The sequence below is a fragment of the Malaclemys terrapin genome, chromosome 1, assembly GCF_027887155.1.
Source record: "Malaclemys terrapin pileata isolate rMalTer1 chromosome 1, rMalTer1.hap1, whole genome shotgun sequence".
In the NCBI taxonomy this organism is placed as follows: domain Eukaryota; kingdom Metazoa; phylum Chordata; order Testudines; family Emydidae; genus Malaclemys; species Malaclemys terrapin.
Genome location: NC_071505.1, coordinates 319,883,301 through 319,895,510, shown reverse-complemented (window position 1 = coordinate 319,895,510; position 12,210 = coordinate 319,883,301). Strand labels below are relative to the sequence as shown.

The 12,210-nt window shown below is 39.4% G+C and overlaps 1 protein-coding gene across 1 annotated transcript; it reads right to left on the bottom strand.

Moving 5' to 3' along the window:
• Positions 1 to 1,715: 1,715 nt before the first annotated feature.
• On the bottom strand, positions 1,716 to 10,794 carry LOC128830507 (stromelysin-1-like). Its single transcript, XM_054016354.1, has 10 exons — positions 10,664 to 10,794; positions 9,364 to 9,608; positions 9,103 to 9,251; positions 7,971 to 8,096; positions 7,333 to 7,494; positions 6,989 to 7,145; positions 5,141 to 5,274; positions 4,325 to 4,484; positions 2,642 to 2,742; positions 1,716 to 2,041 (listed from the first exon to the last, which is right to left on the bottom strand). The coding sequence occupies exons 1-10, from the start codon at positions 10,760 to 10,762 to the stop codon at positions 1,941 to 1,943; spliced, it is 1,434 nt and encodes a 477-aa protein (XP_053872329.1). The 5' UTR covers positions 10,763 to 10,794; the 3' UTR covers positions 1,716 to 1,940.
• Between the last annotated feature and the right edge of the window lie 1,416 nt (positions 10,795 to 12,210).

Sequence of the window (12,210 nt, the reverse complement as noted above, 5' to 3'; positions counted from 1 at the left end):
TGTTGTTCTGGTGCCACTTTGTGCTGGTGTGTCCTGCTCTGTGGGGATCTTGATGACAAGCTTGGAGAGGCTGGAGGGCTGTTTGAAGGCCAGACGTGGGAGTTCAGGCAAGATTTCCTTCAGGATGTGGTCTCCCTGGAGTACGGGTTGTAACTGTTTGATGATACCCATTTGGGTTCCAGGCCTCGTCTACACTGCCGCTTTACAGCGCTGAAACTTTCTTGCTCAGGGGAGTGAAAAAATACCCCCCCGAGCGATGCAAGTTTAAGCGCTGTAAAGTGGCAATGTAGATACTGCACCAGTGCTGGGCGCAGTACTCCTAGTACTGGTAGCTACTCCCCTCGTGGGGGTGTTTTTTTACAGCATTGGGAGAGCTCTCTCCCAGGGCTGAGGCTGTGACTTCAGAGCCATGTTAAAGCGCTACCACGCTTTATCTTTGGTAGTGAAGACATACCCCAAGTGTGGGGTGATTGGTGACAACTAGGGGTGTGCAGGTGCAGAGGCTAAGTATATCACATCAACACAATTACCTTTACCGACTAAACTAGCAATCCCATCTAAGTGAGGTATCAAATTAGTTTGATAGTAGCTATTTTCCATAAACCTATGTTGATTGGCGTTAATTATATTACACTCCTTTAATTCTTTATTAACATAGTCCCATATCAGCCGCTCCATCAGCTTGTCTGGGATCAATGTCAGACTGAGAGGACTATGATTATCCAGATCATCTCATTTATCCTTTTTAAATATTGGCATTTTTTGAGCTTTCTTTTAGTCTTCTGAAACTGTTAGCGTTCCAAGTCTTATTGAAAATCAACATTCATGGTCCAGTGATCACCTCAACCAGTTCTTTTAAAACTCAAGTTATCTGGGCCCACTGATTTAAAATGTTTAACTTTAGTAGGTGCTGTTTAACATTCTCCTGGGATACTAGTGTAATGGAAAGAGTGTTATTATATGTTAGGACTACATTGTCTGTTTTTTTCCAAACATAGAACATAAATTTTGATTGAACACTTCTGCCTTTTCTGCATTAGTACTGATAATTCTACCCATCTAGTAATGGGCCAATACCATTGTTAGGATTCCTTTAGTTCCTAATATATTTTTAAAAACTCCTTATTGTCCTTAATTTTGCTGGCCATAGATCACTTCTTGTGTCCCTTTGCTTCTTTTATCAATTTTCTATAATTCCTACATTCTGATTTATATTCATTAATATCAACTTTCCCTTTTTTCCATTTGTTATATATATAATTTTTATAGCTACCTTCACTTCCCCTCTAAAACACGTTGTATGTTTTTTACCAATCGTCCTTCTTCCTCACTTATGGGATTTTGGTTTTTAGACATCTAGTAAAGTGTTCTTAATCAATCCCCAATTATCTTTCTCATTTTTGTGATTAAATTCTTCCTCCGAGCTGATCCGGCTCATAATTGTTTTCAGCCTTCTGAAATTGGCCCTTTTAAAGCACTGGAGATATATATTACTGGTCTGGACTTTATTCTATTTGCATATTATAAATGTGATCAAGTCCTCAGCATTTGTACCTAAGATACCGTTCATTTTTAGTTCTATGTATCAGTTCCTCTTTGTCTGTCAAGATGAAATCTAATATAGAATTCCTGTGTTGGATGCAACAGTTTTTGAGTGCGGAAATTATCATCTTTTGCAAGTAAATACATCATCTGGCAAGTAAATACAAAATCTCTAGATATGATACATATTTATTTACATATACACATATTCATGCTAAGTATTGCATTTCTGTTATTTACAGAACTGCAGATTGTACCATAGCTATAGTTTGACCAGTGGACATACACTGAAATCTGCAGAATCCTGACTACATGTTTTAGAAATTAATGAAAAGTAATCCCTGGTGTATTTACAGTATCGTTTACTTCTTTTATACATCATCCAGGACTTCATGTTCTTAGCATGGAAACCAGAAGTTAGTCTTTAGGACACGAGTAACTTTCTTGGTAATTGGATCAAACTCAAACTGCCGTGATCCACGAATGAAATATATGAACCCTAGGAATAAAAGCAAGTTGAATTACTATATTGCACATATAAATATTAAGCTGTTACACTAAAGGTTGCAAAGGGCTAGAAAAGACTATCTGAGTCACCCACTCTAGCAATTTGCAGAACAGCTCTATCTAAATAATATCCTATCTGACATAGGGGAAAAAAGAAACTATTCCTGATCATTAATCTCAACACAGTAACTTTACTGTCTTAGGGCCAGACTGTGATATCCTTATTCATGTTGAGCAATACCTTACTTCACAAGTGTTTCTATTGACTACAGTGGAACTACTTATGGTGTAAGGACAAGACAACATGAGTAAGGGTATCCCAATCTGTCCCTTAGTACTGATCTTTTCATAGCCTTGTGCAAACATTAATTGATTATCAATACACCTCAGGATGTATTTTTATCCCTATTGTACAGGTAGGGAAACTGAAGCACAGAAAGGTTAAGTGACTTGTCCAAGCCACAGAGAAAGTACCGGAGCCAGGATTAACATGCAGATGTTTCTGGCTCTCAGTATTACGCACCCCATTTAACCATGTCTCTTATCACTTCTGAACCATTTAATGCTTCCTTACCTGAGAGTTTCCACTTACTTTTATGCTGGAAAACAGCATCAATCTTCCCATTAATTCCTGGAAATTCATCTTTTATCAGCTTTGGCTTCTTGTCCATGGACTGTCTTCTTTCATCATAACTGAGGAAAGTAAAAAACAATATGAAGACAATTAAAAATAAGCCAAATGCCACGTAAGCCAGCCCCACTCTTTACAGAGGGCCTGTTAACAGTGAACTAAGTGTAACCCACACACCTTCTGGGTGTGGTGTTCTGGCCCCTCTAGTGGCACCAAGACCACCTTAAGAGAGAGCGATAAAATGAGTCTGCTCTACAGCCTTAGCTAACAGCCAGTTGGCTTTTAGCTCATGTGGTAGAGGCTCATGCACTAAGCTCCAGAGATGCCCAGTTTGATCCTGCGCACCGACAACTGGGGTCTGTTGGCGTTACATAAGATCACTGAACACTTAGCTATTCTTAAACCAGATCCATAGATGGCATAAATCAGCACACCTCCAATGACCTTAGTGGAGCTACACCAAATTACACCAGCTAAGGAGCTGGCCCCTTGTGTTAATTACATGTGCATCTTTGAACATCATTCCTGATCTGCAAAACATTTATTGTTTTTCTGCCTAATAGGCAGGATGTGGAGAAGTGAATGATCAGCTACTGTATGGGAAACAGGAGACTATAGTCTTTCCCTTAAAAACACATCATTGAAATGTCTACAAGAACTGTTTATCAAGAAAAATCCGCGTTTTGTGGGATCATTGATATATCACATACATTGAGGTGCCATATGACTACCATCACTGTACTACCAGCCCACAGGCTATAACAAAGTGTTTGCTGTAATATTTGTACTTAACTTAGAAATTAAATCACAACCAATGGTGTTCAAACAAGATGAATGGCTTGACCGAAGCTCTCCAAGCAGTGAGTTTTAGGAGCGGAGGATCAGATTGAATCCTTTACTCACCCTATCCATTTTACAAACTGTAACAAATCTGAAATCTGTGGGAGCTAGACACCTAAATAGCTTTCAAGATCTGAGCAATCATCACTTCACAGTGATTACTATGCTGCACATCATGACCACTTGGAACTATTCCACAGTGATACAAATCACATTGTTGTGGTCCACATATATAGGTCGCTTATTACTTGTGCTAAAAGAGAATCTCCTTTAACTGTTAGAAGTATAAGGGCTATGACACACAAAGCTGAGCAGTTTTGATTGCATCCAATAGAGAGAATGGTAAACATGCACACTAGCCAATTCACCGCAATATATAGCACATGTTTAGTGGCATAATAATGCCATCTGTTGGTAACTGGACAGAGGAATTGGGGATAATAATCTGAACTTCTTTTTAACCCCCAGAAAAGGTTCTGATAAAAACATTGTGCACACTTATGACTCAGTATAATTAGGAATTATTGTTTGCTTTAAAATGTGCAGTAAAGCTTTAGATGTTTTTTCTATATGTAAGTAAAATAATTTAAGCAAAACTTTATGTATCTTTAAAAGAACTGTTTCACCTGCCTTTAAAGAATATTATTTTTCTACAGGCAGCGATGACAGTGTAAGAGACTGGCTAGTCAGTGTGCCACTAAAGCATCATAAAGCAAATTAAGGATACAGTTATTGGTGATGGGTTTTGTTTGCTCAGAGGTCCCTATTACCTCATACTCAAGAATGTTAAACATGAAATCTTACCTCCAATACTTGTTAGACACAAAGTAGTATGTTTTTCTATTAATTGCATTATGAAGAGCTGCATCAATTTTCTTCACACCCTTTGCGAAGCCCAAATCATGGATTTTCTTTGGGTATCCAGACAGTATAGCATCTCCTCTGACAACCCAGAATTTATTTCCTATCAAGAAAAGTTGTTGAAAACATTTTGCCAGAAACTTCTGTTGAGAATTATATTCCAGTGGCTACAGTAAACAATGGACCATCGCCTTCTGTTGTATTTTAAACACATCCAAAATCCATCCCTCATGTAACTCTTCTGAATGCTAAGGATGAATTTGGGCTACTATTTTTAATTTAGACAAATAGTTCTAGAGAAAAAAAGTGCCATTTCACATTTCCTTGGATAGAGCTTGATTTGTTAGGGAAATTTAGCTTCATTAACATTAATCAAATAAGTGACATGCATTTTGATGCCGAGTGTGGTTTTTGTTAGCAATTTAATTGCAAAACAATACCAGTAAATTGGATTAGATCAGAGTTCATGAAATCCCATTAAAAGAGTACAAGGTTCAATTTCCTTAACTACACCTCTACCCCGATATAACGCGACCCGATATAACATGAATTCAGATATAACACGGTAAAGCAGCGTTCCAGGGGGGCAGGGCTGTGCGCTCCGGTGGATCAAAGCAAGTTCGATATAACACGGTTTCACCTACAACACGGTAAGATTTTTTAGCTCCCGAGGACAGCGAGGTAGAAGTGTATTTTCAAAGCAAGTAAATTCCATTTGTGTCACATGTAAGAAGAACGTAGAGAAATTCAGATGCTTACCTTTAAAAAGAAATGTCTCATCTTTGTCCGTAATTTCATAGGCAGCATCCAAGCCAGATGGCAGAGGTGACCAGAATGAAGATATTAAATTAAAGTCAACTTCTCTGCTTGTAGGGTGTTTGCGCCAGAAGTACCTGATCCAAATACAGTACAACTTGCTTATTAAATCAAATCTTTATACATAACAATATGTGAGATTCTAAATATGGCAATAAGAGTTTACAACTTCTACAGCCCAGAGAGTATTGTATATTGGCACACATACAAATTCCATTGCCCCCAAATCATGTCTTCTATGCATTTACTTAGATTTTTGACTTTTGAATCACTTAGAGCTAAAAACTGCCTTTACCACAGGTTAGAGAGGGTTCCCTGGCATGGAACAAATGCAGTTCTGCTACACGAAAAAGAAATGGGACTCAGTTCTGCAGCACACCACTGAGAAAGGGAGGTGGTAGAATTGGGTGAGACAAGAGGATTCCTCAAGATCTACTCCACATACCTGTGCTAGGCTCTGGGCTGAGGATTTTCCCCTGAGAGAGTTTATCGCTGGATAAATCTCTGGATTTCAGGGAAAGCAGATTTCACAATACTTATTTGCCTGTTCTTCTGCCATTACTATATTTTGAATGTCAGAATACAACATTATAAACTCCTTTAGACTGTGAAGTCTTTAGGCAGAAGCAATCTACACCTTTGTGCAGCACTGAACAAATGATAAAATATAATGATGGTAATTGGTTTCATTATCCGAAATCATCATTGCAAAGGGTGTGCATGTAGACTTGGTATTTGGGATGGCAAATTTTCAAAGTTTAGAAGGCTGCAGTTAAAGATGGGTAAATGGCTAACTTCAGTGTCCCAAGTAATGGGTTCAGAGTCCAAAACTGAGTTCTCCTGAATTCTGAATGTTGGGACCTGTTCTAATTTATCCATGTCTTTTAAGGTACCCTTTCTAACTCTCTCTCTGTCTTCTCTGCATCCCATTCCTCTTCCTCTGCCTCCCTTTTCTTAATGCAACCAGATCTGTCTCTTTACCCACCAATACTTACCTCTATTCTTTTCCTACCATACCATATCCCAGGTCTCCACTAGGACCTCCTTTTATCCCACTTTCCTCTTTTTGGGTCCTCAGAACCCACAATCTATTCTCTTTAAGCCCTTGAGAGCAACCTAGTATTAGTGGGAATACAATAGGACTCTCTGTTGCTACTATTAGTGATTTTCCATGGAGGAATGCTTCAGCTTTGGCACACTTACTGCTCATCTCTGGTCAGTTGTTTTAATCCATGAATTGTCCCGGGAATACTGCAGAACCCAAGTACCCAAATAAAACTTGCCAGTGTTAGATACCAGGATAGAATCCAGCATATAGAGGTCACAATGAAGAAGTCAGAATTTGTCAACAGTTACCACAATCTTATCTAAATTTGACAAGTTTTCTCCTATGATTAGACTGGGAAATAAGTGTGGCAAGTGTGTGTTGCTGTTATTATTATTATTAGGGTTTATCATTTGCATTGTGATAGTACCAAGGACCCCACCTGTGTATCCTGTTGTGCTAGATACTGCATAAATAACCAGAACAGAAAGATGTCCCCTGACCCAAAGAGCTTACAGTCTAAGGAAATATCCCTTAACGATCATTTCTGTGCAGGTAAGTAGGAGGTCTGTTGGCACTTGGGAAGAAAGATTGGTGATATTTATCTGAACCTTTTTTGAACATAATATTGGTTTGACTAACATGCTGGACAAAATTTGGAATGTTTCTTATTTTTCCAAATTATTGTGCCATCAAAGGAAGATTTAAGCAAAAGATATGATGTTGCTTTAAGCCAGTCAGCTTACTTGTCTTTAAAGAACATTATTTCTCCACGGAAAGTGGTGACAGCATCGAAAGTCAGATTAGGGTCACAAGTGTTTGGTGGTAGCGGTTCTGTTGGCTCCAGGGGTTCTATGGAGACAGTAGATTCTGTTGGATCTTCAGGGGGGTTAGATGAAGGTCCTAGGGAAAACAGTTTAGAGAAGAAATTAAAACTAGGATTTGATATTATAAAATTCAGATAACTTCAGTGGATCTGTCATTTTTATTCAAGCTATAGTTAATATAACCATTCAACATGGATTTCATTAAAAGTTATTTGAACTTGTTAGAGGCCATAAACATTGAGCAATTAATAATGTTTGATTACCATAGAGGTATTGAATGCCATTAATATCATCCTGATGAAGACGGAAAGTCTTGGCATCAAAGTGTCTATAAACTGGGTACATCAGTGAATCAGGGTGTCTAGAATGGAAGAGTCCCAGTGAATGGCCAAACTCATGCGCAGCCACGAAAAACAAGTTGGAACCTAAAAACAGCAAACAAAATGTATAAAAGAAAGGTAAGTCTTTTCATGTTCTTGCCCATCAATGTGAAATACAAGCCACCCAATTACACTCAATACAACAGAGGGTTTTAGTGCTTATAGTAAACTCAGATATAGTTGAAATAAAACTAAGTACAATGAAAATACATTGAAGTGCATTAAAAGTACAAAGGTGCAGTGCTTGTAGGCCTGATCCAGCACCCAACAACTCCAGCAGAGATCAATGTGGGTACAAGAGTCCAGATGTTGTGATGCCTTTGAAAAACTGGGGCCTGAGGAAGCTAATTATGTGGGATGGGTTTTCAAAAGTGCTGAAATCCTGTTGGTTTTTCAACACTTCTGAAAATCAGCCACTCACTTAGGTATCTAACTATGGTTTTAGGAGTCAAAATTTAGGTGCCTTGTTTTGAAAATCCTACCGAGCCCAGGTATGAAATATTAAGAGTTGTTTTACATACCCTGTGAGCCTTTGGTCCAGTCTTCATCCTCATCAAAGTGAGCATCTCCACCAATACCATTGCCAGGTGCATAGGCATGAGCAACCGTCCCACCAGGACCATCAAAGGGATTGAAATCATTGTGAACTAAGAATGGAATAAGATGCAATAGAACTCTTTGTGCATTTGCAACACTCCAAATTCCTCTGACATGCAATTTTGACAACCCCATTATTTGTCAATTTTTACTGAAAAGTGGAAAATTTTGACTTTCTAGTAGATCTGCAGACACTAAACAATTGGAAGTGAAACAAAAATCTGTCAAAATGGAAGAGATCATGAAGCAGTCAGTGGGAATTGAGTAAGGATTGGAGATGGGCATGAATGCAGGTACAATGGCTTGGTGGGAGGAGAAATGCAAAGGAAAGGAAAGGAAATAAAAATAATGGCGAGCTGTTGTACAACTTGTATTTATATAGTCGAACCACAAGACAAGCATGTGAGAAACCAAAATAATCACATGACCTTTTATTGTTCCCTCCACCATCCTCCACTACTTTCTGTTCTCTTTACTCACTGCATCATATCTAATTAAGATCCTGCTACCTCCTATGCACATAGAAGAGAGCTTTGGTGGGAGAAATCTCCCTGAGGATCCACCCACATCATCCCAGTTGGGGGTGGAGTTTGCCCTCCTCCACCACAGAAAAGCCCCCGAGGGGGAGCCAGCCCCAAGCACAGAGCTCTGTGGCCCTTATTTAGCAAAGCACTTTAACCTGTGCTTACCTTTAAGCATGTGAGTAGTCCCACTGACTTACATGGATCTACAGTCATGAGTAAAACCCACAAGCCCTGATTCTGTGCAGATGTCTGCCCAGACTGAACATTATACACTACGCACAATCCCGTTGAACTACACACAGTGTGTAAAGTTATGTACAGCTATAAATCTTTGCAGTATCAGAACCTTAGATTGTAAACTCTTTCGGGTGGGGACTGTGTTTTTGTGTGTGATTGTATAATGCCTAGCACAATGGGATCCTCATCCTAATACAAATGATAATAATGAATAATAATTTCAGGAAAAATAATTCACAGACCTCTGGCTGGTAATATTTACAATGATTATATATAGACAGATAGATAGATTTACCTCTGGCTGCAAAGGAGATCAATATATCTGCATCACCTCTGTCAACCCGGGTAAATGTCAATGGGATCACATTGCTCCAGACTGTAAAAGCTTTCTTGATGGCTGCATCTACATCAACTTGGGCCATGTCTGGTGTGTAGTTCAAAATCCTTTCAAATATAATATAGAGAAACAGCTGAGTTCTTTACAATATTGATCATCTACTTGGAGCAACTTGTTTCCCTTTAATTCAAGAAAACCCCTCTACTACTGCATAGTTACCTGTATGTTAGAGTTCTTTTCCCCCATTTTGGTTGTCCTGCAAAGGTGGAGAAATCAGCAACATCAGGGACTCCACACCGGGGTTTCTGCATCACCTCCAGAGTGTTAGAATCCAATTTCCCAGTCACCTCCAATCCGATGAATTCCTGCATTTCTTTGATTTTGTTGACTATGGGACTATCGCTTTTCCATCTTAAAACAGGCTTCCCATCTGTCTTAAAGCTGTAGTAATTTTCCAGGTACTTCTGATGAAACAGATATATATTAAGACACTAGGTTCTTTTTTAGATCTTGCAAAATAATATTAAATATTCTGTCATGAGATCTATCCTGGGCTTCTGCTGCTTGTTCCCTCTGTGTCTCAGGAACTCATCTTGTTTAGAAACTTTGTAAAACTGAAATTAGTTCCCATTTTCCATTTATATTAATACCTTGACGTTATCTTGTTGTGTGATAATGTGGCTACAAGAGTTCAGCATGAATGTTTTGCAATTGTACAATAGGATTAATGCTCAGAACACATTCAGAATAAACATTTGCCCTGTAAATGGAACATTTTGTGACAAAACATCTTAGACTTACTATCTGTTCCAGCACTCCATGCAGTATCTAAAGACAGACAATGACAGATGTTTGAAGAATATGATTGAAAGCATGATTTGCCAATAGCATTACATTTTATCATGTGCAATGATGCAGCCAAAAATGAAGATCCCGATCCTACAACCACCTATGCATGAGAATATCTTTACTCCCCTGAGAAGCCCCAAGTGAGCCAAGAAGATTACTTGTGTGTCAAGTTATTCACATGTTTAAATGTTTGCAGTATCAGACCCTAAACGGGTGCACTGTAATTTTAAATTGTTTCCTGCAAAATAATGTAAAACAAAATAATAATAAGATGCTTCCTGGCAAATGTCTACGGTTCATGATGTCAGCGCTGAATTATTCTTTAGAAATATTGCCTCACTTTGAGCATTGCACATCCATTAAAACAGCACCCAAGGCAAGCACTTTCCAAGCTTTTGAAACCAAGCACCCCCTTCAGGAAAATGAAACAAGTCCTATCCACCCTTCCACCCCACCATTTTAGAAGGGCAGCCTTGGGGAACCTTTCACGGCCAGTGTGTCACACCCCTCTAGGAGGGCTTACTTCTATTCTTTGGGAAATGCTGAACCAGACTATTCACCCCATCAGCATGTATAGGGTCAGATCCTCAGCTGGTGTAAATCAGCATAGCTCCATTAACTTCAATTAACTCCAGCTCAGGATCTGGTCCTGTGTGTCTGCAATCATTACCTGAACAAGCTTCGTCTCTTCTTCCACTTTCCTTTTCGGATCTATAGGAAAAGCACAAGATGCGGCCCATAGTAACAGCAGAAACGGAAGGTTCTTCATTCTTTTGCTTCTATGTCTTGTCTTTATGTAGATCTCAATCTCCGCCCGCTACATACAAGTCTCTCACGTATCCCTGTTTATATAGAACTTGTGTGTTTCATAAAGTCAGGTGTAGCCTGACTCACAGTTTAGAACAGCCTCCAATTACCAACAGAAGATATGCAAACACTGGTTTAGGCATGAAAAGCTTGACAGATTTCATGTGAACTGCCTCCCATCCCACTCCGCCCCTTTGCAAATTTTGCAATCGGGCAAAATGATTAATGCTCAGGAAATAGCTTGATATTCCTTTCCTTTATAAACTCACTGTTTCTTCGGGTAAGAAAAATGTTATTTTAGCTACTTAAAAAATCCAGCCTTGAGCCTCAGAACATTTATGAATGTCCTTAATTTTAAGCATCTGAACAGGACCATTAATTTGAAACCTCTCAGGTGCTCAAAGGTAAGCACAGATGTAAGTCTTTGCAGAATTGTGGCCTCTAATAAGAAACAAAATGAAACCTTGGCAGGTTCCAGTTTTTTTTGTAGACAACTGAAACAAGTGTCTTCTATGGTCACATGTATTTTGGGAGAAATCTCATTGTTAATGTAGTGCCATAATCTGCTCACCTTACCCACTGGAATAGTCCTTGTGCTATAAGACACTGAAAAAGCAATGCTGATTATTTGCATCACTTCCAGGTTATCTTTAATAAGGTTCTTAGCTCTATTGGAACCACCCATGTCTCTCTCTGCCCATTGCTCCTGCCTGTACTACCAAGCAACAATCCCACGCAGCAATTACAACTTGATTCTCAGGCCTGGTTAAGGTAAACTGAATGCAGGAATTGGGGATGGGGTAAAGGACTGTTGCACCACCACCTTAATTTTGGAGACAGCGAAGGAACAGAACAATAAAAGCTAGAACAGTCCTTAGAAGCTGCTCCATCTTACACTGTGCTGAACATGGTACAGAATAGCAGGAGTGCACTGTGCTCTGACTATATCTCCTCCTTCAACATGTCCCCCCCCATAATCTACCACCACACCCCTGGTGCTCCCTTACACTGGGGGCTGTTAGCAGGGTGATATGGGAATGTCCTGCTGGCTCTATCCTAACAGAATCTCCTTTATGCCAGAGCTGATTCCCAAATGGCCAGTTTGGCCTGCTTTGTGGCCCTTGTATACCAGCAAAGCCAGAGTACTGAGCCACCACAGAGCCCAGAATCCGGGCCTAGCTCTTATGCTTTGGATAATATGTTCCCCGCTATTGTCAGGAAGCTTTCTCTCTGCTTCATATGGTGCATGAACTAATCAGCATCAGCATCCTGAATATTGGGCATGAGGCCTTAGAAAGTCCCCTAAAATTCATAAGCTCAAATCTTTAACTAATGGTTTAACACCACCATCTCCACCTCAGGGTGGAGAATTATCTTTTGTTTCATTCTCCACCATAAATGGCACAGGCT